The 27,010-nt window shown below is 42.3% G+C and overlaps 2 protein-coding genes across 4 annotated transcripts in view; one reads left to right on the top strand and one right to left on the bottom strand.

Annotated features, from left to right (window-relative positions):
• Positions 1 to 1,537: 1,537 nt before the first annotated feature.
• birc5b (baculoviral IAP repeat containing 5b) lies at positions 1,538 to 3,959 on the bottom strand. Its single transcript, XM_034877079.1, has 4 exons — positions 3,712 to 3,959; positions 2,360 to 2,469; positions 1,846 to 1,963; positions 1,538 to 1,754 (listed from the first exon to the last, which is right to left on the bottom strand). Exons 1-4 carry the CDS (start codon positions 3,826 to 3,828, stop codon positions 1,665 to 1,667), a joined length of 435 nt encoding a protein of 144 aa, XP_034732970.1. The 5' UTR covers positions 3,829 to 3,959; the 3' UTR covers positions 1,538 to 1,664.
• Positions 3,960 to 6,301: 2,342 nt separating this feature from the next.
• znf385a (zinc finger protein 385A) overlaps positions 6,302 to 27,010 on the top strand; it is a 62,186-nt gene continuing 41,477 nt past the window's right edge. Inside the window, exon 1 of one of the 3 annotated variants that reach the window (XM_034877034.1) lies at positions 6,302 to 6,513. In XM_034877034.1, coding sequence (XP_034732925.1) covers positions 6,501 to 6,513 — 13 coding nt within the window. In that variant the 5' untranslated portion in view covers positions 6,302 to 6,500. Of the gene's footprint in view, positions 6,514 to 13,956; positions 14,270 to 23,507; positions 23,628 to 27,010 lie in introns of those variants that run through there. The other 2 variants (XM_034877035.1, XM_034877033.1) reach the window with 2 other exon arrangements.

The raw sequence follows: 27,010 nt of genomic DNA, 5'->3' as shown, positions 1-27,010 counted from the left end.
TAGGGGAGAGGGTTTGGTGATGGATACTGATGAGCAGAAGTATTGGAGGAGGGTAAGAGGAGGTACAAGTCGCAGGAGCAACAGATGGGGCCTGATGGAAAGCTCAGGTTGTAAACGCAGTTGGTAACATCTGTCCGTTTATCCATCTGCTACATTCACTGTTTACAGTTTGTTTAGCAGAAACTCATTAATTAGAAAATTTCAGTAGAGGCTACTGGTGCACCCTTTGTCACATTGTTATTTAGATCAGAAGACAACCAAATCTACGTGCAATAGTGCAATGCATCTTAACGTAATTACTAATTCTAAATACATTTTTTGCGTTTAGACTTATCTGGTATAAAACTAAGCTGCCACCTCAGTTATGATCCAATCAAATCAACGGGTTTGTACCATTCCCACGGATAAGCCCATCTATCACATCTGTTCTTCTCAGGGATAGAAGTGACACCATGCCACTCTTTGTTCATTTTCTGCAGCACACACAAATAAGTGGATTGACATGGGATGCTGCTGTAAACCCTGATTAGAGATACATTAGCAATTACTGCAAACAAACTGTATAATCTGAGTACTTCAACACCAAATAACTAAATGTCAAAACCAACATTATTAAACTGGAATTCATGCCTGGCACATTTAGTGGATGTTCACATAGGACAGCAACATGCATCTAAAATGAACACTTGGTTAGAACCGCAAAACAATGACTGTAGTAAATATCGAGCAACAGCATCAATTGAAGAACATAAAAACACCCTAAAAACTGAAGCATACCAGTTTCATTAGAAAGGTTACCTCACCTTTGGGTATTTTACTTTGTCTCAATTTGCTCTGCAGTGAGCGGATAAAGGGAGAATTAAGCAGCTGATCTAGGATCAGTGGCCAGAGTGTTACATTAGACATTAATCCAGAATAGTGAAAGGCTGGAGAATGGATAGCATCTTTTAATCCTGCACGCCATCCACCCAAACCTATCAGACACAGGGAGAGACTCAAACTGAGGCCAACATCCTCTTTCTGCGACACAAGACAGACACCAACTTTGGCAAAGATTAGTGTTCAACCTTTGTTTTTAAAATGCTAAATAAGAGGTACACAGTAAGCATTACATGAGCCCGTTTTCCACAATTTCCATTGTCAGCATCAACATCCTTAAGTGTTTCCTAAATCTCAGCCCTGCTCACAGGGTAAGGCAAGGGTTCTTTCAGTGCACACTGTCCCCTTATATGTAACAGATGTTAGTGGGGCAACAGTTGGTATTGAAAGGGAGGGGCTTCAGGCCATCTGTCCAGGGTCAAGGTTTGAAAAGGGGTGGTAGAGAGGGTGGCACGTTCAGGAAAATGGCAAGTTTTGCTTGAAAAGAGGGAATATAGCACACATTGTAATCCTGCGCAATGTGTGCTTTCATTTCAAATTGCCTTTGTGAAGGTTTTGAGTGAGTTTGGGAACTCCACAACGTGTTTAACATGGGAAACCTGCAGCTTTAGTGAAAAAGCACCATCTTGTGGTTGAAAATAAGTACTACATACAATGCGTTATATTCATCACAACTTTATTGATATATTAAACTGCCATTCAATCTAAATAGAGTCAAGAGTATAGGCTCATGCTACACTTTAGTGTGGCAAAAGAATCACAATACATAGACATTAAGTTTGATTTCAAACATAATGAGCCTGAGCTTTAAAGCTGTCAAGTGAATGGTCTATGAGATCCCGCAAACATGCCATCTTCTTATGACAAACCTTCCTCTGGGGATTAAAAATAAAAAGCACTGCATAAGTAGTTAAGCAAAATGTCACTTAATTGCATACAATCCACACAGATATTTGGAACACTTACAATGAAGACCTTTAGCCTCTCCTTTTCCTTATGACAGTATTCAGCCACAGTCAGCTCAGTGAAGTCTTTCTGCATGGTTAAGAATCCACAGTTAGGAGAGCGTTTTATGTGTTCAGACCTGGGCAGAGAAAATGTTAAGGAGGAAATTAGGTAAAAGGCACAACCTCTGGATGTGGCACACAAAGAGGAATGTAAAAGTGGAAGTAAATCTAACCCAATTGTAAAATCAAAACACTATAAAACTTATAATTCTATATTTGACTTTATACTGCTTGAGAGAAACAACTACACTATTTGTATCCAGGTTCTTTTGATAAAAAGTAATGAACTTTATGTGTCCATCTTTCCATTTTCAGTATCTATAGTAATTTACTCAATAGTGAAATGTAATGCTATAGACAAGAAATCTCAGATCTGAAGCAATAATGCACCACCTTATATCACTGCTGGCATACTATTCTTTAAGTTTATATTAAAAGGTAAGGGCCTGAGGAAGTTCACATGGTTTATTTACCAGGGATCATCATCTGGCTCCCAGCCCTCAAGCTCGATCAAACAGAAGAAACAGCTAGCAACATCAGGCTCATTCTCACTGGGGCAGTGGACAAACCCAGCTGTGGCCATCTGCAAAGACAAATCAGCAACAGATTCCTTTATGTCAGAAGAATACTGTAAAAGAAAATCCAAGCTCTAAATGAAGGAATTTTATGAGCTGATTAACTTAATGACAAATATGACAAGTGGATGAACAAACAACAAAAAAAAGATCATAGCTGAAGGTTAAGAAGTGTCAGTCAGAATGAAACCAGCAAAAGAATGGATTAATTCAATTTTACAGTAACAAATGTTACTGGGACACTTTACAGAGTAGGTCTAGACCACACTATAATTCACAAAGCCCCAACAATTCTAGTAATTTCCCCAAGAGCAAGCAGTTGAGAGTTAAGAGCTTGTTAAATGGCATACAGAGTTGCTCATCAAGTGAGGTGTCAGCAGCCCATCCATCACGACAAAACTAGGGTGGGCCAAGGGAAGGGTGTGTGCACTGGACACCTGATGCAATGAAACTGTATCTGACACCTGCTTAGCTGTACATCATTGCCACAGCCTAGAATAACAGACTGTGGTATAATACTGTGTGAGTGTGGAGTATAAACGTGGTTGGAATATATCCATATCTATTCATAGCCATGTACTTTGTAGGTTAATATAAACTGGAGGGTTTCTAGGACCTCAAGAGCTGTCTGACATCCTGTGTAAACACCACAAATTAACCCAGTGTGACCTAATGCTGGCGCTCTTTTTGTTAGTGCCTTCCAGTAGTGGACTATAACTAAAACATTTACTCACGCACTGCAACTTAGTACAATTTTGATGTCTTTGAACTTTACTATTTCCATTTTATGCTACTTTATAGGCTACTTTTACTCCACTATATATTTGGAAGCTTCCATTTTTCCTCTGCAACGCCAGCTTTAGTTACATAAGAATAAAATGCAGAATGAAATTATTATACATTAACTAATAAATGTATTATATTATTAAGATACTCTGCAGTAAATGAAGCATGAGTACATTTGGTACATACTTTGAAGCCAATACTTTTACTTAGCATTTTGAATGCAGTAGGCTACGTTTACTTATTTTACTTTACTTAGACCTACTTTTAGTATTTTTGCACTGTGGTATTGCTTTGACTTAAGTAAAAGATCCTCAAACATTGATGCTTTCATTGCAGACCCTCTAAATTAACTGGATTTTGCAAGTGCACTTGAAAAAAATGTGTTACCAATCATAAACAGTTAAATATTTAACATCATTAATAATAATAACAACTCTTCTTTAAGCTTCAAGATAGCTTCTTACCTTTTCAGGTGTGCAGTGACATTCCTCTCTAAATGGCCAGTCTGAAAAGCTTTGTTCGCGTAAATCATGACTGTACATTTTGCCATATGAGTAAAATCTGGTTGTCAATACATCCATGCTGGCCGTATCATAAGCAAAAACACAAAAATCAATATTATACACGGTGTGGTTGTCGATGTGAACATGTGCTTCCACAGGTGTTTTCACTTTTAGCTGATTAAACTCTGCGCGTGTTCAAGGTGGGCGGGGCTCTGATGGGTACGTGAAGTCACCTGACGTCATCTACAAGAGGTACAGGTACAAGCAGCGAGTAAAGCAACGCCGAGCTCCGTGTCTAGAGATATTGCTACTATTAAACAGTTTTTTAACGTTCTCTTGGTCTTATTTCAGTACTTCACATTTCAAATGTGTCTGTTGTTGGAGCTAAATCCTGCTCCATTCTCAGGGTTCATTCAATTAGTAGTCAAAATCTCAGAAGTTGAAATGTGAATCCATTTATTACATAGGATATCCTGAAACAAAGTTACCTGGATCAAGCTGTCGCAGCTCTCCCCTTCCTTTGTCTGACTCTTTGGCTCTCAGACCCCCAGTATTATCTCACAAAGGGGGGGGGGGGGGGGGGGGGGGGGGGGGGGGGGGGGGGGGGGGTCTAGACCACAGTGATGTGTGTGTGTGCCTATTCGTTATCTTTTCAGTTGGAATGTGACTTAAGGTTTATGACTCTCAGTTCAGGAAAAAATCTGTGGGGGTAAATTAAATTTAAATTTAATCTGTTTATTGGTCCCCAATGGGGAAATTACAATTTACACTCTGTGTCCACACTTTGCTAGTAACCACACACACACACTAATGGAAAGATGTCAGAGTGAGTGAGCTACCAGCTGAACTAGCACCCTGAGCAGGTGGGGGGTGCGGTGCCTTGCTCAACAGCACCTGGCAGTGCCCAGGAGGTGAAGTGGCACCTCTCCAGCCACCAATCCCCACTCCCTACTTTATGGGCCATACGGGTATTTGAACCAGTGACCCGCTGGTCCCTAACCCGACTCCCTATGGACTGAGCTACTGCCACCCCAAAAAGGCTGAAACCAGACTCAGGGAGCATCCCTAACAATCCATTCTGCTTCTAACACATTTGGGAGAGCTGGATTATAACAAAATGTAGCAGAAAATCTTATATTATAAAACAGAAGTATTGCAAAACAACTCAATGTAACAAACAACAAACAACAAACCATATACTTATAATAACAAACTTAATGCGTGACCAACATGTCTTCATTTATGCTGAAATAATGCTTTTACCTTTTGGTTTGAATGTATAATGCAAATCACACATAAAGTTTAAACACATATACAATTTTAAATCCCAACACTGTTCTGTTTGGTATATTCCACATCTGAGATAACCACAAAACAGAGGGATTGGTTGTTTGTTGCGTTTGAGGAACGTAACTCCCCCTGTTGGCAATTGAGAGAAATGCAAGGACCTTGTTAGCTGTGTTGATTACTTTATTATTTCTCTACTCCTGTCTTGTATGAATGAACTATCCATAAAAGACGTGCTTTAAATCTGGGTTGAAGATATTCTTCTTCTTTTCAGGCTTAAATTATAGTTGTCAGCTGATAATTTTAAGTAGGCCTAATGTAAAAGTAAACATAGACATAATAGTCAGGAAGTAATCTGTCCAAGTTAATAGTTTGTGGTGTAAACTTTATTAGCCTGTTTATGACTGTGAAAGACAGGAACAGTCCTGGTGCACAGTGTGTCACGGTAACACTACCCACCAGGCCCTTGGGTGCTGAAATGTGCTTACAACTGTAAACTGTTGTCCTTTTCCCCTTCTAACCTTATCATCCAGCACAGTGCCTGGAGCAGCGCTGAGACGCAGTGTGCTTCTAATAATCGGCACCCGTCTGAGGGGCTGCAGTGTGAGGGCCTATTAAGCAGTAGGCCTGGAGTGAAATGGACAGTACATTTTATGTCATGTTACTGTAGATTCAAGTAGCCTGTATGGTGGGTGGCTGCTTACTGCAGAATAACATCTAGCTCTGAATTTACACATGTGTGTGTTACTGTTCTCACTCAGCATATTTCCGTATGTTTAAAATATTCACTGTTTCTTTCAACTTTGCTGCAACATAGGTGTAAGATGTATCAGTTTGCCCTCCTTCATTTCGTCTAGTTTCACAAGTGAAATGTTTGTGTAGATGAGAGCTTCAACAATAAAGGCTGAGGTCAGTTACAGAGGTTTTCCATTTGTCTTTGTGACTCTCCTTCTTCTGATGGGTGGTCCTTTATGAGAGACAGTCTTGAAACTGTCTTGTCTGTCATACTTTTACTCCTCATGCCTTCATTGACATTTGATTCTTCCTTCCCTCATAGCATTTCTGCCACTGCCTTCGATGTCTGCTCTCTTTCTCCTGATACAACTGCCCTCATCTGTTAAAGTTTTCACACAGGGCTGAGAGTGAGAGAGAGAGGGAGGGAGGAGATAGGATGTAGAGAGGTGGAGGGTAGGTAATAGAGGCAATGTTTGTGGTCTCTATTTCCACATGACCTTCTGTCATGGGCATACGGCTGTGTTGTTTGTATACGCAGCTTTTGGAATCTTTTCTAATTAATGAGATCAGTTAAGGATCTTTCCTGTCATTTTTCTTCTACCTGAATAGCCCTGACTAGTTCTGTGCTGGGAAGGACTTTACAGAGGAAAAAGTCATTTCTCAGTGTGCATGTAAAAGGTTGGAGATTGAACTCACTCAGCAAGAGCAGCAGGAGGACTGGAGGTGCAATGTGGAGCACAGGTAAGATTACCATCTACTGCTACTCTTATCTGTCTGCTTCTAGTTAAAATCATGCTATACTATCTCTGTCGGGAGCAAGAAATACATATTTTTTGCTGTACAGTCAGTTCCTTGTCGTGTGAGTTTCTGGTGGTAATAACATGCTTTGATAAAGCGCAAAAATGTTTTCACATTAATTATTGAACAAATCTTCATAGTGTCCTGACAGCTCCAGCTGTATTCTGCTGCCCTCAAACCCAGACTGACCATTGCACATTGCAAATTACTGTCTTCTAAAATACACACATAATTGTGTAATTAACACAGGGAATGTGTCAGCCTAAATTATTTAATCAAGCAGGAGAAGTTTCAACCATTATGAACTGCAAGAAGTTATGGCGCAAATATGTGATCTGAATGTGTTTGGAAAGAAAGACGTACTGTCCTGTGGTGCTGGTGTAAAACTATCAGGGACATGTGAGAGTGTGACAGTCAACTTCAACATTCTCCATCTCTGTAGTCAAGCGTGGATTCACAGGACAGGCACACCCACCTGTGTTCACACATCCACCAACCCTTAAAAACCTCAAACAGTCTCTCCAATTCCTTTTCTCTCGTGAAACTTTATTCATATGCAATTTTCTTTTTCTTTTTTTGCTTAAAAAATGGCGATCACGAGGTCCTAGAGCACAAGGTGGCGTCTTGGAATGTCTTTTGTCAAGCTGACATTTGAAAACCCAAATATATGTACTATAATGTAAGACCAAGAGAGCCTGAAAACCTTTAAAAAAATATATTTTAAAAAACGTCTTAAACATGAAATTAATTGTAAAAAAAAGAAGATACATATTCTTTTGGTCCTCACTCATTCAATCATTGTGTACCGTAAAAAATAGTATCTGATAGCATTTAGATAAAGCAAGCAACACATAATAAACATAAAGTAAACAAAATGTATTTATACCAAGCAGTTACATGTTCCCCAGGACATATGGGGACTTTTTTTTTTCATGCACAAATTCCATAAGTTTCTTTATTATGCAACAAAAATCCCACTTCATTTGTAAAAATGAAAAAGGTAAATCTTAATTTATTAAAATCTTTCCTGGGGAAACAATTAATGCACAAGAAACATGCTGTACAGTTGCCACATTTCCTGCACATGTCCACACCTGATCAATACTCTAAATTTAGTGAAATGATTATCCCTCACAGTTGCAATCTGATATGCTCAACTGTCAGACTTGCAGGCTCAGGCCACTTCAAGGGGAATGCAGAGGTCCTTTCCTTTACACTGAGCTGGCTTGTTGTGTGCTATGCATGCTCTTAAAGTTGCAGTGGGTAATTTATTTTTTGGCATCTATGGGCAATAAATTCATAGTAACCTTTCAGCATATTTTAATTCCACTGGTCTGAAAGAAAATGAGACTTCTGCATCTCCTCCTTGGCTCTGTTTTCATGCTTTAGTAAATCTAGCCATCAGAGGAGAGTATGGCTAATCACAGGTCATTTCAGAGAGAGAGAGACTGGCTGTTGTGCAAATGCAGAAACACATGCTCGTCCCTTGGGAGAAAGTGTTGTTGTAGTTAACCTTGCAAAGTTCTGCTGTGGTTAACTTTTTGTCTGCCATAAACACCCGCTTGTCTGTCCTGTTTATATAAACCTGCAGCGTCTCCTTGTACGGATGGCGGCAGAAGCCTGCTACGAGGACCAGAGGTCAAAGCTGTGGCACCGCCTACTGTTGCCATCCCAACAAAGACACGCAGTGTGACAGGTCGGCAGACAAGCCGGAAGTTTAGTCTTCTGCTAACCCTAGCTTATGTCTCTGACTAATTCAAGTTCAAGTTTATGTTGCTAAGTGGAGCCTCGCATCACAGTATATCATCTCAAAGTGCTTTACAATGAAAATGGGATGATAATTCACAAAGTACTGCTGCTTTGTGAATCTTGCACCTGGTGCAGTGCAGCGCTAAGCACGACGCAAGTGTCTTTGCCAGTTGAAGACCGACACAGTTGTCAATTTCCCGTCCAGTGCCAACGTCGTTTAATAGCAAATGCACCCACGCCCATCTTTGTGCCTGTGGGCGTGCTGGTCTTACAGGGAGGTGTGTTCGGGTAAATTGTTGGCTTATTGCTATCTTGAGGCAGTGGGAAGTGATTACTCCATCAACTAAAAAAAACCTGGTTCAAAGTCAATAGCGCAGCATTTTGTTTTTATTTTAACGCGCAATAGTAAAATGTGCCTAGGCTCATGCACTGCGTGCGCACACTATGCTTGTTACACAAACAGGGAAGCACAGCAGCACAAAAACATGCAAAAGAGTATAAATACAAACATGACGGTGCAAATATGCTATCATAATAACAATGGGCCAAGGTACACACGCGCCTGGCTGTATTTAAAGGGAATAAGAGATAACCCTCTTATTGGTTTAACGCATGTCATGCCCGAAACACACCTATGAATAAATAAAAACACTAGTAAAACCCTTTTGAGCCATATGCCTGGTGCATGTACCCTTTTTTTTGTCAAACTAGCAAAAGTGGATTTGGACATACCCTAAACGCACCTGCACCATGCGTTCACACCATGCACTTAAATAGTGCCCTAGGACTGGAAGTGCAAGTACGCTGATGCCTGGTGCCTAACTGGGCCCCTCCCCTTTGACCTTCATTGCCAGCCTCTAAATTCACCACCTCAGTGCCAGAAGACACCCAAAGCAGGATTTATGACCTAGGTGCGGACTCTGTATCAACAGAAAGAATTTTCATGACACCATGCAAGCAAACCCTAGAAAAAGAAAAAAAGGATGAACTAATGTTTCTGGAAAGTCTCTTAATGCCTGCGGACCTGGGCACATGAAATATGACTAGAATTTATGATCAACAGAAGTTGCAGTTTGACAATGCATTTGAGCTGTTGTGAGGATGTGAGTTACAGTCTGTCTGTCTGGGAGATTTCAGTTATTGTAGATTTACCATCTGCGGGGAAGAATGAGGACTGATCATAGCTTAATATGAGGAAGTTTGATGTCTCTCTCTCCCTCTCTTTCTCTCTCTCTCTCAGGTGTGATAAATCTCTCACAGGCTGTTGCTGCTCATCAGCAGACTAAGTCCTTATTAGTCCTTTATTCTCAGCAGTTGTTCCTTTCACATTTGACCTGCTGCACTCAGCATTCCCCATTCTTCCCATTAAGACCAGCAAGGATGGTGCTGGCCTCAGCAGCTATGTCAAGTCTGTTGTACAGATAGTTTTCTGCATGAGTAAGGTATTTCTGATTCAGTGTGACAGGCCAACAATAGTATACCAGCTGTGCCTCATATCTGTTTGGTTTCCTTATTTACCCCTGTGTATGTTAACATGACTCTGGGAGTATATTAGCAATTAGCAATAGCAATATCAGTTTACAGTTTTGGGATCGTTTTCTAGGCTGCTGTCTAGTACCAAGGTCCCTAAAACTGGAATATTTAGACACATTCCCAGGCTCTGATTAATCAATCCTGTGTTGACAGGTTTACACAAGTAGAGGGCAGCATAAGTCAACTACTAATCACCATCCTGGCACAGCAGTGGTGTCCACAATATTGAGTCCTCACTCTGTTGGCTTCACCATGAGCGTGTGTTTGTGTGTGTGTATGTGTGTGTGTGTGTGTGTGTGTGTGCATGCGTGCGGCATGCGTGTGTGTGTGTGTGTGTGTGTGTCTAACTGTCTGTGTGTGTGCGTGTGTGTGTGTGTGTGTGTGTGTGTGTGTGTGTGTGTGGGTTTGTGTTTGTGTGTGTGTGTACCATTGTGGGAAAACGTTTTTGGGAACTTGCCTTCAATCAAAATTATCCTGGTTGAATTGTCAGTCCTTTGTAGTGTTGTTGTGTTTTTCACCTCAGGGCCACCATATATATTATATTAACATGCAGATAGGCATACAAAAAACTATTGGACCCATTTGACAGGACTGAAAAAAGAACTCCTAACACAAAACATGATATACATAAAGCACTTTCAATGTCTTAAGGACATCATAAGAATTTCCTAAAACGCTTCCTGAAGAAAGTAATGTAAATTTGTACTTCAAATGAAAAATATAAACACTTCTCGATTGCTACCCTTCCAGTTAATGAATTCCAATTAACTGCTGATGCAACAACATCAATTTTTGGTCAGAGCACTAGGCGTGAAATCTTCACTGGTGTTACGATTCAATTTGATTATGATTATCCTGTCAACGATTCCAATCGATTCAACATCACCATGCGTCACCTCCTTATTATTATTATATATTGCTACACACAGTTTTCATCAACAAATTCAAGCAGTCCAATATATATATAGCTTCAGCTGTATCCTATTTCCACCCAATAAAGTCACAAGTCAATATCTGCCTAGGAAATTGTCTAATCTCAATCTGCATTGTTATTTGTACTCATTGTGAATACGCAGACCATAAAAAGTACCTAGGTTTTGTTTTTGATGTTGTTGAGTCACTTTCACTCACAACGTGCTAACCGGCAACTTGGATTCCATTCACTACGCTGAGCTAAGCTAGCAGCCGTGCTGCCGGACTAAGGCAATGCATACACTGAGACAAATATACCTTTGCCCACCTATGTAAATATAGAGGAGACAGTAAACAATCCTATTTCAACAAACGGTGGCGTATTCCTTTAAAGGAAAATCATATTTTTCCTGTAATTACCAAGTTACATAGTTCTCAGAAATTTTCCTCAGAAGTTATTTGGAAATTACAGAGCTGTAAAATAAAGTGTTACCATATTCTCTATTTCTCCCCTCACTAATGAAGAGGCATTTGTGAGTGAAGTACCTCGAGCAAGTCAAGTGGACTGCAATTGAAATAATGTTAGTTCATTATTCATTTAAGATACTCGCTAGTGGCTACTTAACATGTGTCCCATGATGCTGGCCCATCCAAAGGTGATAGAGATCAGCAAATCATCTTCAGAATGATTGATCTGTAGGCAATGGCAAATGGTGGGCCCTAACCCAGTCTCCTCTCTTCTTCCCATCCTTCTTTTATTGTATCTCTCCATTACCCCTCTGCTCACGTACCTGTCCAACAATGCCATCTGCCCCCTCCCCAGTGGCCGTTGACCCACCACTGTCTTCTCACTTCTCTCCTCTGCCCTATCCTCCCTCCCTCTTTTTACCTATGGGTGACAAAGGATCTTCATGCTCCAATTTCACCTTCTCATCATGACATCCATTAAAGTCGCGCTGGGCCCTGGGCCCCCGTTGGCCCGACAGCACATTAGTACTCGGCCCATTGAACGCCAACAAGGACCGGCTCTGAATTATTGATACCAACACAACTAATGAGGAAACCCTATCTTAGCTCTTTTACTGACACACACACACACACACACACACGCACACACCCGCGCACACAAATGTTGCACGCATGGCTGTAATGATGATAACTATTGTTATAGCTGCTAGTGTCTCATTTTCAAAAAGTAATGTTCACAGCGCTCAGTTAATTTCCTGCAATACTATGTGTGTTTATGTGTTTGATCTAAGGAGCCACAGGCTTTAATTCCTTTTTTAATCTGTGCTTTTGTCCTTTTGCATTAAACAATTTTTGTTCCACATCTGTGAGTTCATTATTCTCTGTGTACAACTGCTTATTTTTAATACTGCTGCAGGTGTTGGATCTCGGTGGATGTTGTGAAAGTGGTAGGATTTTTGTGCACCTTTGTTAAGAGCCACCACATGTTCAATTACAACAACAGCTTTTAGTCATTGAAATTTATCCAAATTGACATACTATAAGAATTTGTGTGGTTGTTTGTGACTCTTACGTTTACCAAGCTTTACACACAGTGGCTAAAATGTGTGCTGCTGTGCAGAGAGGTATTGGAGGTGTCAGCCAGCCTCCTTAGTATTCATTCCAACACCCCGTGACTCACAGCCTCCGCCTGAGAGCGTAAGAACGGTGGGAGAATAGAGATAGAGAAGAAAAAGAGGACAGAGCAGGACAAGAGGAAGCAATGTGAACATCCGGCAGCATTTTCTGTCGCCCCAGGCTCCTGTGTTTATATCTGTGTGTTTGCAAGCAAGCCCGCCCAAGGGGATTAATTTTTGACAGCTTTGTTAAGCCTTCTCTTAAGCCCTGAGCTTCTCAATAACATTGAGGCTGTGGGATTCTCAAAAGTCTCTCTCTGGCTATCTTGCCTCTTCACAAGGGAAACTGAAGAGAGAGAGAGAGAGTTGGGCTTGGACATGACAGCGGGCATTGTTTGAGTAGTTTCTTAGTGTGGAGGAAGTGGACCGTAAGGAGCTGGCTGTGAAGCTCCTCTTCAATTAGTTGCTGCATTTTTTGGTCCACAGTGCAACCCTTCTCCTGTGTCCGGGTCTGTCTTTGTTTCTGCGTTCCATCATCCCGGTCGCCTTATCTTGTCACTCCACGTCTCCTCATCCCTCTGTCAGTTTGTATTTATTTTAATCTCTGCCCTCCTTCTTCCGCTTCCTCCGCTCTGTCGCTTTCTATTTCATCTCTCCTTTTTGCTTGCCACCCCATCCCACTCCGATCCCAGTCTAAATTCCATCCCTTTGACAAAAACACAGTGGCTGATAAAATGCGTAACCTTTACAGGGTAGGTTAATGAGAGATGGAGGGAGAAAAAGGAAAAGGGACAGAGCCACACAGATAAAAGGTCAAACCTTTAACAAGTCATTATACACATGGAGTCAAAGTGCTGAAAAGGGTGTCGGGGGGGTTGAACAACAACACAATAAACAGATTTGACAGTCAAGCTCTCCATGAGGGGGAGATGGGTGACAAGAGTAGGGGTAATAAAAGGGAGAAACAGTTCTTGACGGAGACAACATTTTCTGTCAAGCTCTGTCTCTTTTTCATGACTTTCACTCTGCATGATGACAAGTGTCTGCTGCTGCTTCCATTGGTCGAGGCTGCCACCAATCAGTGCAGAGGCACGTAAGGTGCCTTTCGGTTATACCCAACCTTAAAATGAAGATGCAGAGACAGGAAAAGAAAGCCATAGTGGGAAAAGGACTGTGTGTTCTACTGAGACAAACCAAAGCAGGCAGCGACTTCACAGTTTATTGAAGACCTTCCCTTCTGAAGCTCCCTGTGAAATGAAACAGTAAAGAAGAAAATGCTTGTCAGCTGTTAGTTGGAGACCACTGCAATTCCTCTTGACTGTTGTGGAGAAGAAGATCTTGGCTCTGTAGCCTCCCCCTGTGATTGGCTGTCACACTTTAGGCTCCCCCTCCTCTCTCTGACTCCATTCTTCTGCTCTCTCTCTCTCTCTCTCTTTCTATCTCTCTCTCTCTCTCCTCTGCTACTAATCCTCTCCATACTGTCCTCAGGCTCACCTGAGCCACAACTGCAGAAACGCTGGACCTCCTTCTCCACACACACGCACACACACACACACACACACACACACACACACACACACACACACACACGCACACACACGCACGCACCTACACACACACAAACACACACACACACACACACAAACACACACTCGCACGCTCTCTCTTTCTCTTTCTCATGTACACACACACAGCTTTTCACCTGGAGAGGGCAGGCGCAAGGGAAGGCATGTGCAGCAGCAGCAGTCTCTCCTCACATCTAGCGCTGCCTCTCTGAGTTGCTTCTTTCTAAAGAGTGGAGAGGAACTCTGAAAAAGAGATTTTGGAGCCATTGTCCCTTGGTGGAAGGAGGCGAGACAAGGGCAGTGAGGGAGCACTTGTAAACCCAGGGACACCAAAGACAACGCACATCATGATTTTGGGTGAGTTGTTGCTTTTTGGTGTATGGGATTTTGGAGAGGTTAGTCTTGTTGTTAGATCACTAATCCCTACTTAAATGTGGCCACCAGCGGCTCTTTATTAAGAGTGTGCTCTGCTTGGTTTCCATTCCACACAGACTGTGTCTGTCAATAATGAGCTCTGGGATGAACCTTTAAATCATGGTTACTGCTTGTAATTACAATAATAGTGTGCCATTAATATGGCAGGTGTGAGTGATGACAGGGAAGGTCAAAGTGTTTGGCGCTGGAGTGTGTCATTATGGACTTTTTGGTCATGTGACCAGTCTCCACCATGTCCTGCCAGAAAAGGTGAAGTGACAAAGATGCTTTCCTATCTACTGATAAGAAAGGAAATGCTAATTTATAAAAAACAATTCATTAATTATATATATTTTTGGGGGGGATTTATTTCAGTTTCTACCTAACCTTTCCTTATAACCTTGCTAACCAATGATTAGCAGACAGGTCATCACACAAATGGAATTTTGTTTGAAGAAAACCACAAAAGATTCAGCCCTCGGTTTGCAGCACAGTATAGCGTTTAGTTGTTATACAGGGTTGTTCTGTTCTGAGTCTGCCTGCACTTTCTTTAGTATTCTGGTCTCATAGTGGCCATTTCTGAGAGAGGGTAGTCGCTGTGGTCTCTGTGCCCTACATAGTCAGCTTGTATTCATACAGAGGATGGGAGCTTGCCCATGTAAGTCCAGCGGTATGACCGATGCTTGGTTTGCTGCTGTGTGGTTAGGATAGGCAGAACATGTGTGTGCGTGTTTAATAAGCTATGCAGTGCCTTTCAGCTTGTGAAAGTGTTCTAGTGTGTGTGTGTGTGTGTGTGTGTGTGTGTGTGTGTGTGTGTGTGTGTGTGGGTGTGTGTGTGCGTGCGTGTGTGTGTTTGTCTGATGTGTGTGTGTTGCTATGTTCTCTGCCGGAGAGGCCACTTTGTTTTAACGCATGCCTGGGCTGATTTAGGCGCAGCTCTGCTCCTCTGCTCTCCCGGCAGGCATGTGTTTCAAAGAGACATCTCTAATGATTATAGGGAGTCAAGGAGACTGAGGTGTGCAAGTTAAAAGTGGGTATTCCCGTGAGCTAACAGCTCCAAGCGAGGAAGTAAATTAAATCTCAGAACGACTCACATTTTTCTTTTGTTTGTTCTACATGGTCAGGGTCTGTTTTTGGCTACATTTCCAGTTTCTGCCCCTGGTCAAAAAGGAAAAGTTACCTGACTTGAGCCTTACCTAGCAATTAGACAAGCACTGGCTTGAACAGGGTGCAGGTGGTAGCAGCTACTGTAAATGATATTTGGCCATGACGTGCCCCCAGCTACTGCTGTCTCATGATAACAAACCGTAGGTAGACTTGCTTTTGAAAGAAATGGTTTGAGGTGAGGGTAGTTATTACAGTGTGTCTATTTGAACTGTTTAGGATTGGTACAAGTAATAAGACATGGTATGTAACTTCTGTTATGCAGTACCATTCATTCTGCCTTTGCAGGAAATTGAATGCTGTCAGTGATCTGGGTACGTCGGATTTTTTACAGCATGCTGAATGGCGTTTAAACAGTGATAATGCACTGTCGCTTGGACATACTGAATATCTGTGATTTTCACTATATGTAATGGTCCATAAAAGCTGACCTAGACTTCTCCTCATTAAATTGTCACTTAGAAACGTCTTCCATGATTTTCCAGTGCATTCTGCTCCATTTGTGTGATGATGTGGCTGCTGAGCGATTTGACATTTCTGGCTTTCATCCTCTGTAAAGGGTAATGTCATTGTAATGACCTTTACAATTTTGAGATTGGCTGATGTGGACCCCCAATCAGCAAATTTTCGGATTCAGCTCACTGATATTAATCTGCACATTTGTGATAACCTATCTCTGAAAAATGACAATATATGTTGAAAAACAAAGTGATAATGAAATGCAATATGTGTACAGTGTGAGTATGCCTGTGTAAACCCCATCACCACATTAGCAGCTGCGTCTGTTTGGCTATTTGTCTATTCCTAGCTTTTTTTTTCTATGACCTTGAGCAAACAACCTTTTTCAGTGTGGCTCTGTCCTTGACGTTGTGTTCACAAGTCCATGATAACTAGCTTCGTGGGCAAACCAGACCCCTGGCAGAGGTCTTTGGCTGCTGTGATAGCGATGACAGTCCTGATGCTGATAATGACAATGGATGTGTGGTTGCGCCGTACAGTGAGCTTTACACAAAGCCAAGGGCAGCCAGCTTAGCTGCCTGCCTGACATGGGCTCTGCACCAAGTTAGGGGTATACAGCATGGGGCTGCTGGCTACTGATAATGTGTGTGTTTGTGTATTAAAACATGTGTGTGTTATCTGGGCAGAGAACAAAGCCAAGCAGTGGGAGAACAATGGCAAGCTAATAGAGAACATGATCACCGGGCTCCCGTTGAGCTTCTCAACTGACTGTGGTGTCATTGTGATCAGCCGCCATGTTGTCTAAAAAATCCTTCTATGCTTTCAGCTCGCTGATGCCTGGAGGGAGCTCCTAGTATGAAAACCCCTTTTAGAAGAAGTGTTTATCATATCCTCTCACTGGCACCTAAAATGCTGCATGATGACGGTCTGACAAGCATTCCTGAGACATTCCACTTTGTAAGCCTCATCGAAAAGATTTTTGGGGGAGTCTCAGTCATGATCTTTTCATGTTTTTATGTTGTTTTTTTGTCTCATCTGTCTGTTTTAGTCAGAGCTGACCACCTGAGCTCGGGGCCATGCAGTCTATCTGTCTCTTTGTCTATGTGTCTCCCTTTTGTCAGCCCTATGTGTTTGTGTGCCCACTCCGGCCTCATCTGTCTTCATAAAATCTGTCTCTGTGTTGACCTGTCTGCATAGCTATTGCTCATTCCATTCATCGAATTCTCCACCCCCCCTGCAACAGCCTGCACACACTCACCTGGTTCCACAGGTCAGCTCAAAGAGACACCGAAGAATGCGTCTTTGAGCACATCAGCAGTTTTCCCCCCATTTTCTCCATGACTGCTCTTGTTCTCCTTGTTTATGTCAAAGTGACACAGTAATTATAACTCCTAATGAGCCAGATATTTGGTATGCATGGCACAGTTTGTTCCGTTAGGCTTCTTTGCAAATCCAAAAATATACCTGGAACGCTTTTGTGCAGCGGAAACTAAAGAATTCTCCATTGAAACATGCTCAACAAACTATGCATGGCTATTTCTTAATGCTTTGGAAACTGTGAGATGTTAACTTCCACAACCTGTAAATACTAAATATTGCTAAATTAATCTTATTTAAGTTAAAACGTAAGTGCAATCATAACATGTTTTCTAGCAATGGGGCCCACTGGCTTCAAATTTCACCATGTTGTTTTACAGAATATCCACTTTCCAGTGGAATATCCCCTTTCCATTCCACTGAAATATTTCCACTTAAGGGAAATATTTTTCTTCCGGCAAGTGGTGAAATGGCTATTACATAGTGCTGTGCGATAACATAGTTTGCTGCACAGTTCACCTTTCAATAGCTCCTCTATGTGGTATGGCACTCATTGAGGAAAACGTATTCCCATAATAGTAATTAGAATAGGCCACATATCTCAAGAGTGACCTCGGATGCAAGATTAATGTGACACTCATCAGAAGGTAGACTGTACTGTGTGTGTGTGTGTGTGTGTGTGTGTCTGTGTGTGTGTGTGTGTGTGTATCTGTATCTGTGGGAGATGATGTGGGTCTATGTATGTGGGTGGGTGGAAGTGGCAGCACTCTCTCTCCTCTCTTCTTTTCTAAGTCTTGCTCACTCCTCTTCACGAAGAGGACTTCTCGGTCAAAAAGCCACTATAACAGATCTTTTCCCTTCTTGCCCTCCCTCCTTTTCCTTGCTTTATGACTCCATTTGTTTATGCTGGAGCGACTGTGTGTCAGCGGGTTGTCAATACCGTCTGTAAGAGACTTTAATGAATAGGCCTGTTATTGGACTGGTGGGAAGGCAACCCATTGTGTCTGGTAGAGCATCTGTGTGTGTGTGTGTGTGTGTGGCCCATCAGTTTGTGTAACACTGCAGAGCAGAAGGAGGTGGAGGTGTCTGTTCTGCTCTGACTCCCACTGCTTCATTTACCTCACTGCAGTGCCCTCTGTCAGAAACCATTCACTATAAGTAAAGGCCAGAACGGCAAAAAAACATGCATTATTTCATTTTGTGAATTAGAGTGATGAGGTCTTTCCTTAATCAAAATACACACAGAATGTAAACATGATGCCATGCTTGCATACACTCTAATAAAATGTACAGTTTACACAACACACACCAGTGTTGGCACCTGCCTCCACAAACAGCCTGCTGCTGTTGCTCTGTGAAGCACCAAAAATGCACCTGTGCGTGATTATGGTGTCACATTAGTGCATTCACCAAGGCAGCCCGCTCACTGCTTACTGGGAATCCTGGGGCTACAAGACACCTGGGAGTTGAAGCCTGGAAAATGTTCTGTATGCTTCAGCAGTCACTCTGATCACAATGTGGAAAGAGGCACAGATGATTCTTTACGCTATAGCTCTCCAGTGTTTGTAAAGAGGAAAGGTTGCCTTTATCACAAACATATTTGTCATCTACTTTCATCTACTTTCCTTACATTCTAATTCTGATGAATTTTATTGACATCTTTAATGTTCATGTATTGTGACATTGTTCCATAGGACTTCATCTGCATTTACATCTCGTGAACTGCAAATAAGTTAAACTGTATTTCCCATGTGTACTTCCCTGACATAGCAGGTGCCCCGTTTTGCCACAAGTGTTGGATTACCTTGTGTAAAACATTTGCATTGTACTTAAGTGCAAAAAATGTCTTTCCTTCATCTAACTATAATAGTAAGGCATTTAAGAGCGTTAGACAGTGCAGTGACATGATGTGTTAAAAGGCTGATTTTGTACTCTCGTATTTTATACAAGCATTAGTGCTAACATAGTACTCAAATACAGACTCAAATAAAGACCAGAGACCAACAATGTATACAGATATAATCAGGCTTGCACATGTTGTACAAGTGCAGGTGCAGTGTAGAGATATGAAAAGAACATATCAGCTTCAAAGCACCCATGCTTGACCACTTATATTTTAATGGTACATTGTAAAAATTGTAATTGCATTTTATGTGTCTTTTTTTAAACACGACAATATGTTGCTGCAGGGCTTGAAATAGCAGAATGCTATAGAATGCTACATATCAGATTTATAAAAATATGAGAGGTGCATTTTCAGTCATTGTCAAATTCAGCCCTTGTGTTTTTTTTTTAATCAAATGTAAAAAGTCAGTTGTCAGACGGTTTTATTGAATAACTATGTGACAGTTCAGTTCAAATATTGAAGGGTGCATGAATAACAATTTCTTAAACTTTGGCATATCATAAAAAGGTTGAACAAAGCTAAAGTTTGACGTCTATATATGTTGCATTAATCATGCCTGCTCCATGTGCTACGAACAGACGAGGGGTAGAAGAAGAAGGGAAAGAAAGAGAGAGAGAGAGAGAAAGAGAGAGAGAGGGAGAGACAGAGTGTGTGAGAGAATGAGAAAGAGAGAGGGAGAGAGAAAGAGAGACAGAGTGTGTGACAGCGAGAGAGAGAAAGAGAGAGAGAGAGAGAGAGAGAGAGAGAAAGAGAGAGAAAGAATGAGAAAGAAAGAAAGAAAGAAAGAAAGAAAGAAAGAAAGAAAGAAAGAAAGAAAGAAAGAAAAAAATGGAGTGAAAAGTGTCTTCATGAAAGAGAATTAGCTTCATCCAGCTCTGGAGGGAAGAAGGAATTCCTCCAAGTGCTGTTGAGATAGAGTTTCAAACAAAGACCAAAAGAGAAATCAATTCTCCTTGAGATCCAGCAAGGTCAATTCATAGGGGCATGGCTAGAGAGGGGGAAGCTAAATGGAAAGAGGAGGAAGAGGAGGTTGAGGAAGCAGCCAAATAATGGTAGAGCAGGATTGAGTAGCCTAAGCCTTGTATGAGGAGAGAGACTTGAGGGAGCATTGAAGGGATAAAGGCAGCGAGGAAATGAGCTAACAGCGAGATTAGAGACTGGGTATGGAGTTGGGTGACGATCCTTTGGTTAGCTGGCCTACGGGGAGGAATACACGCTTCCTTCAAACAGTAATGCATTGAGCTGTAGTCTCTCTGTATCCTCTGACTCATACAAAGGGGAAATGTCAGCAGTACATCTGACACACTATAGGGAATGTTGCCCTAAAGCCTTGCATGAACTTTAGTTATTGCCACAAGAACAACTCCTAACTTTGTGACTCTATCCATACAAACACGCTCTCACCTTACTACCACAGGGTTAGCCAGGCGCACAGACTGATAGAATAGTAGGCTACTTGCTTTAGCTACCAGGAAGTCTTGAGCTAGCTTCTAATCCTTAATGTTACATGAACAGCTCAAAATAGCCTAACTCTCCACTCTTAACACCTTCCCATGCAGACAAAATCTGTTCCAATGTGTTTTAATGGTGTGTGCTGATGGTATGCAGAAAAGAATTGTGATAAAATGTGGCTGTAGTTTTGCCACATACTTTGGCAGATACTGTAGCTATAGCTAGCAGAAAAGCTAGAGTTCAACGTCGGGTGAGAATTGGGGAAGCCTCACTAGCAGGTTGTTATGGGATCTGTGTGGTGCAGGGCTTACTGCAGGCGTCTGGTATGTACACCTGTCTGCGCACAAGTTACTCCCTCAATAAGCAGCCCTACCCCTCAGAGAGAGAGAGAGAGAGAGAGAGAGAGAGAGAGAGAGAGAGAGAGAGAGAGAGGGAGATAGACAGAGAGAGCGAGAGAGAGGGGATAAGGGGCTCTGCCAGGACCTGCACCACAACTCCCTGCACCTGCCTGGGGGGAGTGGGGGGAGGAGAAAGAGAGGATCAGGAGGGTGAGGTGCCAGAGGTGTGGCTTAGAAGGATGTAAGGGACACAGGGGTAATTTGGTATTTGAGTTCATCTATTAACAGTATGTTACTATGTTTGTGTCTCATTGTTTGGCACACAAATTTTAGGCTCTTGGTTTACTACAAGGTCAGTTCTTATGTATATTTAGCGGAGCTGTTTTTGTGAATGTGTTATATGAAAATCCAAGTGTGGAGATTGCAGCCTCGACTGAATTTTCAATCCCCCACTGTCAGTGTCTCCTATTGCAGTAGCAGTCTGGATAGTGGGATACACGGATGGATGAACTCCTGCTTCGGCATAGCTCTCAGCTAACACTGAAACTCAGACAGTGGCTGGTAATGTGGTTCAAAAGAGCATTGATGAAATGTAACAAATAGGAAGCAAAGAAGACGAATGGAAACAAGCATCTTCCCTAAAATTAGTTGAGAACGGTACAGTTGGCCCGATGAGATGGGAATAACAGCATAGACATGAGCGACTTCACACTGCATTCTTCACATCTGAATAATGTTGGTTAACGTTTGGGCTTGTAATGGGATCATTAAAGTGTCATCATGGGTATGACAGTGTGTTTGGAGCACAGCAGTAGCCAGCCCATATACATTGTAAAAGCAATGTTTTTGCCCCCATTCTAAATTTTCCCATTTGTACCTGTGATGGCTTGCGTAAATGTGAGAGATTGTATTTACAGAAGCACAGAAGATTTTTATGTCCCTGTGCTGGTCCAATAATCACCAGCCAGTCACCACCACAAATCTTCATTAGAGGATTAGCCGACAGGGAGACAGCTTGTGTTCTTTTGCTTTTATTGGCGGCCCTGCCGTTCAGTGCTTTCAGCCTCGGCTTCTCCCCTTACCTATCCGCTTAAACCTGTGAACATACCTGAGAATCACACACTCACACCACATGCACACCCATCCAAACACTTTTTCCTTGTTTCAGTCTTTACCCTCCTTCTTCTACCGTTGTCTTTCTCCAACACACGCTCAATCCCACACGTAGGCCTACATAATGCTCACACATCCTGTCAGTTGGTTCCCTTAAACTGCCTGGCGGGCACTCATACTCAAGGCAGAACAAATTAAGGTCACAGCACAGCCCAGCCAGCAAAGGACAACAGGATCTGCCAAGTGTGTCTGTGTGTATATGTTCACCTATATGGTTTTGTCTCTTCTGACCTCCAAACAGTGGCATGGCTCCAGAGAGAGCCATTGTCAATTGGCTACTGTCCACTCAAAGGAAAACTGACCCTTATGGCAACAATTTGCAGGAAAATAGGTGTCATCTCCTCCCTTTGAATTCAGGCTAGAAAAGGGAAGAATGCTCTTTTGAAGGCTCTTTGATATCACCTGATTAAGACTACGGGATTAGATTCCCTCTTGTGCCGGCTGAGAGTGTTGTGACTCATCTAAGGCTGTTGTTGGCCCATCAATGCTGTTCTGATCCCGGAGAGTTTCTTTCTTTTCACACACTTTGATGGTGAGCAAACAGTATGCAGCAGTCAAACCCATGATAACTGGATAATAGAGAAATAAAAAAAGGAGAGTTAAGAATCATCATCTGCAATCCAATAACTTTACATCTTCACATGTTCTTGAAATGGTGATCCTCTCTACCCTTACCTTTCAGCACTTGACTAGAGGTAGCTACATAATCAGACTGGCTGGTCCCGGTGGGGTCCAGAAGATCCAGCGGGCTCGTCTGCCAGCCCGGGCCTCAGACCTCCCCTAAAGGGCAATATCGTATTCTGCCTGACTGTGCGCACCTGTGTAATCCATAGCTGCGGGGAGGGTGACCTTCACAGCAGGCAGCGTCACAGCAGGCTGCAACACAGGCATTCAGGGAAGAGGACAGGCTGGGAAAAAAGGGTGCTGGGGGTAGGGCGTGGATGTTCTCAGATAATTACTCTTTTATATTACACTCTCTACATGTGATTGCTCTCTCTTTAATGCAACAGCTACAGTTTGATGAATGTTAAAGTGTTAATGTTAGGGTTAGGGTTCCAAAAGGAAAAAAACTATAATTGATTTAGTTTTTAAATATCAAGCATAGTGTGTACTGTTTAATACATTGAGAAGTTATCTATGTCAGTTATTTTGTTAGTACTGCAACTTCTGACAGTGTATAGCTCAATCTTGAGCTATAGCCCTGTTGGATAGAAATTTGTCACTAAACACAAAGCAGTGTCATTGTTTGCTTGGGAGATAAAAAAGAAGAAGCTATTTATCATTAAACATTTGCTATGTTTTCTGGGCACCCTGCTGCCTCAGTACAAGGTGAAGCGAGTGCCAGAAAAAGTTATTGACAGTTATGTGAGGAGATGACGCAGCCAAATAAGTCCCTGCTCATGAATGATGCATGTCCCCACCAGCCCTGATTGAGAAAGAGAGCAAAGCTGGATGACAGCTGGGGTGCTGTGTGTGCATGGTGCAGAACAAGGTGAGACTCTTTATGCTACAGCGCAGCTCTTTCTCTCTTTCCTTTTCTCTTTCACTCCTTTTCATTCTCTTATACACTTGCTCACAAATGTACACAAAATCCGGAGTTCTCAGTGGAGCTGTTACTCTCTACAAGTCTCCCCTGAGCCTGTAAAGCCACACTGTGATCTTAGAAATGGTCTTTTTTAAGGCTCTGTTGCTCACTCCACCTTTCTTCCATTCTCTCCTTCATACTTCGATTCCCTCTCTCTTTCTCCTGCTATCTTTTAGCGTCTGCTTCTCAACGAGCCCTTCAATATTCGGCAGAAACAATCACTGTATTTTCCGTCTCACTGCCTTGCACTGCCGCAGTCTGAGACTGATCGCAGAATGGAGGGAGAAAGAGAGAAATGAGAGTAGGGGGTGGGCTTGGAACGTGTGCAGCACTCAGGGCAGAAACAGGAAAGGCTACAAAATGGTTTGTTGTCGTCGTCACTGTAGCGTCACATCTGCCTGTCCTTTTAGTAGGAGCTAGCGCATCACCATGGCTTTCCACCACAGTGTCAACGGCCTGCATGCACATTTACATGTACAAACATGCAGACTGCAGACGCCTACTACATCATTGCTTAGAGTTGCTGCCACAGTGCCTTTGGTTATTTGGCTATGCATACCTGGAATAAAACACATCAAGAGTAAAGGCAAAGATGTATATTTTATCCAAGGCAACTTAACTTTAATGCCATGGCTGTATACATATGTGGTCCAATCTAGAATCCCTCCAAGAACTACACCTGCAGCCTTTGATTTATGCGCATGACATTAAAGGAACATACCAACTTATTGGGACTTTAGCATATTCACTGTATCCCCCAGATTTAGGCAAGTCGATACATACCCTTCTCCTCTCCGTGCGTGCTTTAACTCTGTCTGATGCCCCCAGCATTAGCTTAGCCTAGCAAAGATCATGCAGGTAACTGGTTCAAACTAGCTACTGCTCCCAATAAGTGACAAAATAACACCAACTTGTTACTATTTATCTGTTGTGATTTGTATGGTTATAGTGTGTGCAAACAAGGTCACATGAGACACAGCCATCTACTAACCGCATTTTATGTAACTGGGAACTATATTCTCACAAAGGCAAATCACTGCTACTTCTGCTACTTGGGCGGAGGGATTAGCTAACCGTATCCATGGCCGTATCCATCAGCACACGTTTCATGGTCTGTGTGGCTAATTCCATTTTTTCATAATAATCATCGTCAGTGAAATGTTTGAGCAAACACGATGGTTCTTGAAGCTGGCTACAGGTGTATTTGGATCCATATCCAAAGCAAGTAGCCACAGATTCAGCTGGTCAGCGTTTTTGGTTGGAATTTTATGAAACATCATGGTATTACCTGGTCATGGTATTACCTATTCTCCCCTGTTTATTGTCACATCTCTTTACAATACAGCAAACACCTATGAATGTGAACTATGTTTTTAGTATCTAGTAATTGTTGACTCTATGACCCCAACTCTGAGCAAACTCCAGGCGAACTCTCTGCTCAGTGACCGGGCTTCTCAGGTGCAGCAAGCAAATTAGCAGTGCTTCACCTTTGTGAGAATATGGTTCCCAGTTACGTAGAATGAGGTTAGAAGATGGCTGTGTCTCATGTGACCTTGTTATTTGTACACACTGTGACCATACAAATCACAACATGTAAAAAGGATCATGCTGGTGTTATTTTGTCACTTACTGGGAGCAGTAGCTAGTAACCAGTTACCTGCAGGACCTTTGCCAGGCTAAGCTAATGCTGATGACAGACAAATGCAGAGTTACAGCACGCATGGAGATGAGAAGGTTGTGTATCAACTTGTCTAACTCTGCGGGATACGGTGAATAAGTCAGCGTGTTCTTTTAAAGCACAGTACACAGTTTCAAAATTGTAGCAACTGGCCAGAAAATGGGGAATGAAATAGAAATAAACCTCTGCTTGTTTTCCCTTCCTCATTGTGTTATTGCAGATAACAAACAATCTACCAGCTGATCCTCTTTGGCACAACAAACAGACACACACACACACACCCACACCCACACACACACACACACACACACACACACACACACACACACACACACACACACAAACACACACACATGCGTCATCATTAGCATGCATCAATATTCATTGAATCCTAAATTCTGACCCACTTGCTTGGACCAAGACAGACAAGAGAGGGTATTACTTGGAGAATAATTGTTGTTGATAAACTACCTCTTCAGGCGCGGGTACATTGATTTGGACAGAGTGTTTGTGTAACGGAAAGTAACAGTGATGGATCTTAACACTTCACAAAGCGACCCAACGTGCATTTGAATAAAACATTGTGCATGGGAACAACATCGTTGAGGAAAGCCATTAAGTCTCAGATTAGTGGCAAGTGGTTGATGCAGTCAGTCAGTGTGTAATGTAGTTCAACACCCCTCAAACAAACACATCAATGTGAGTGGTGTGTGTCCACATGCTTCATGATGACAATGCTAATCCCAGAGAAACACACAGGAGACCCCAGGAGATCATTACAATCAGACGAGGGGACTCAACTACGCAAATACTAGATTTCATTCATCATACACACAGACACACACACAAAATTATGTTTTTGACAATCAGCACAATGTAAATGGATGCCGAAACCCTTAGTGTGCTTTTGCTATTACACCCACACCCACACCCACACACACACACACACACACACACACACACACACACACACACACACACACACACAAACCATAGCTGTTCAGGCACCGATTGTTTATAGCACTTGAGTGTTAATGTCATGTAAATGTGTTGTGAGTGTTAGAGATTTCATGCTGTGTTAGAGGGGGAGGGGGGTGCCTGCGGGGTAGAGAAGAGACTATGGTGTGTGCGCAATTTGTGCATGAATGTGTGTTTGATCGTGCGCCGGGGACACAGTGTTCAGGTGTTCTGCTCTTTTGGCACCGAGTAAAGATCACTTTCAATAGCACTTTTACATTTAGTTTTCGTTCGCTAACAGATGATGGTCATGATGGCTGCTTATGAATGTGAAAAAAGGAGAGCTGTATGATGGTGAGGTCGGGTTATCTTGAAGCCCCATGATCACATATTCCCAAAAAACTTAGCATCTCACAAAAACTAAAAATGGTGGTCCTGACAAATATGGAAATTTGCCTTTGGTTGTTTAAAGCATGTCATAGAAAATCACAGTACATACAACAAATAGCACAACATACACAGTACAGACAACATAACAGAACAGAAAAGATGGGTCTTCAGACGGGACTGAAAAATAGTGAGGGACTCAGAGATGCGGATCTCATGGGGGAGGGAGTTCCACAGCCTTGGAGCTGCCCTGGAAAAGGCTCGGTCC

This window comes from Etheostoma cragini, chromosome 7 (assembly GCF_013103735.1).
Source record: "Etheostoma cragini isolate CJK2018 chromosome 7, CSU_Ecrag_1.0, whole genome shotgun sequence".
NCBI classification, from domain to species: domain Eukaryota; kingdom Metazoa; phylum Chordata; class Actinopteri; order Perciformes; family Percidae; genus Etheostoma; species Etheostoma cragini.
The sequence above is the reverse complement of the archived record's forward strand: the minus strand, read 5'-3'. Positions and strand labels throughout refer to the sequence as shown.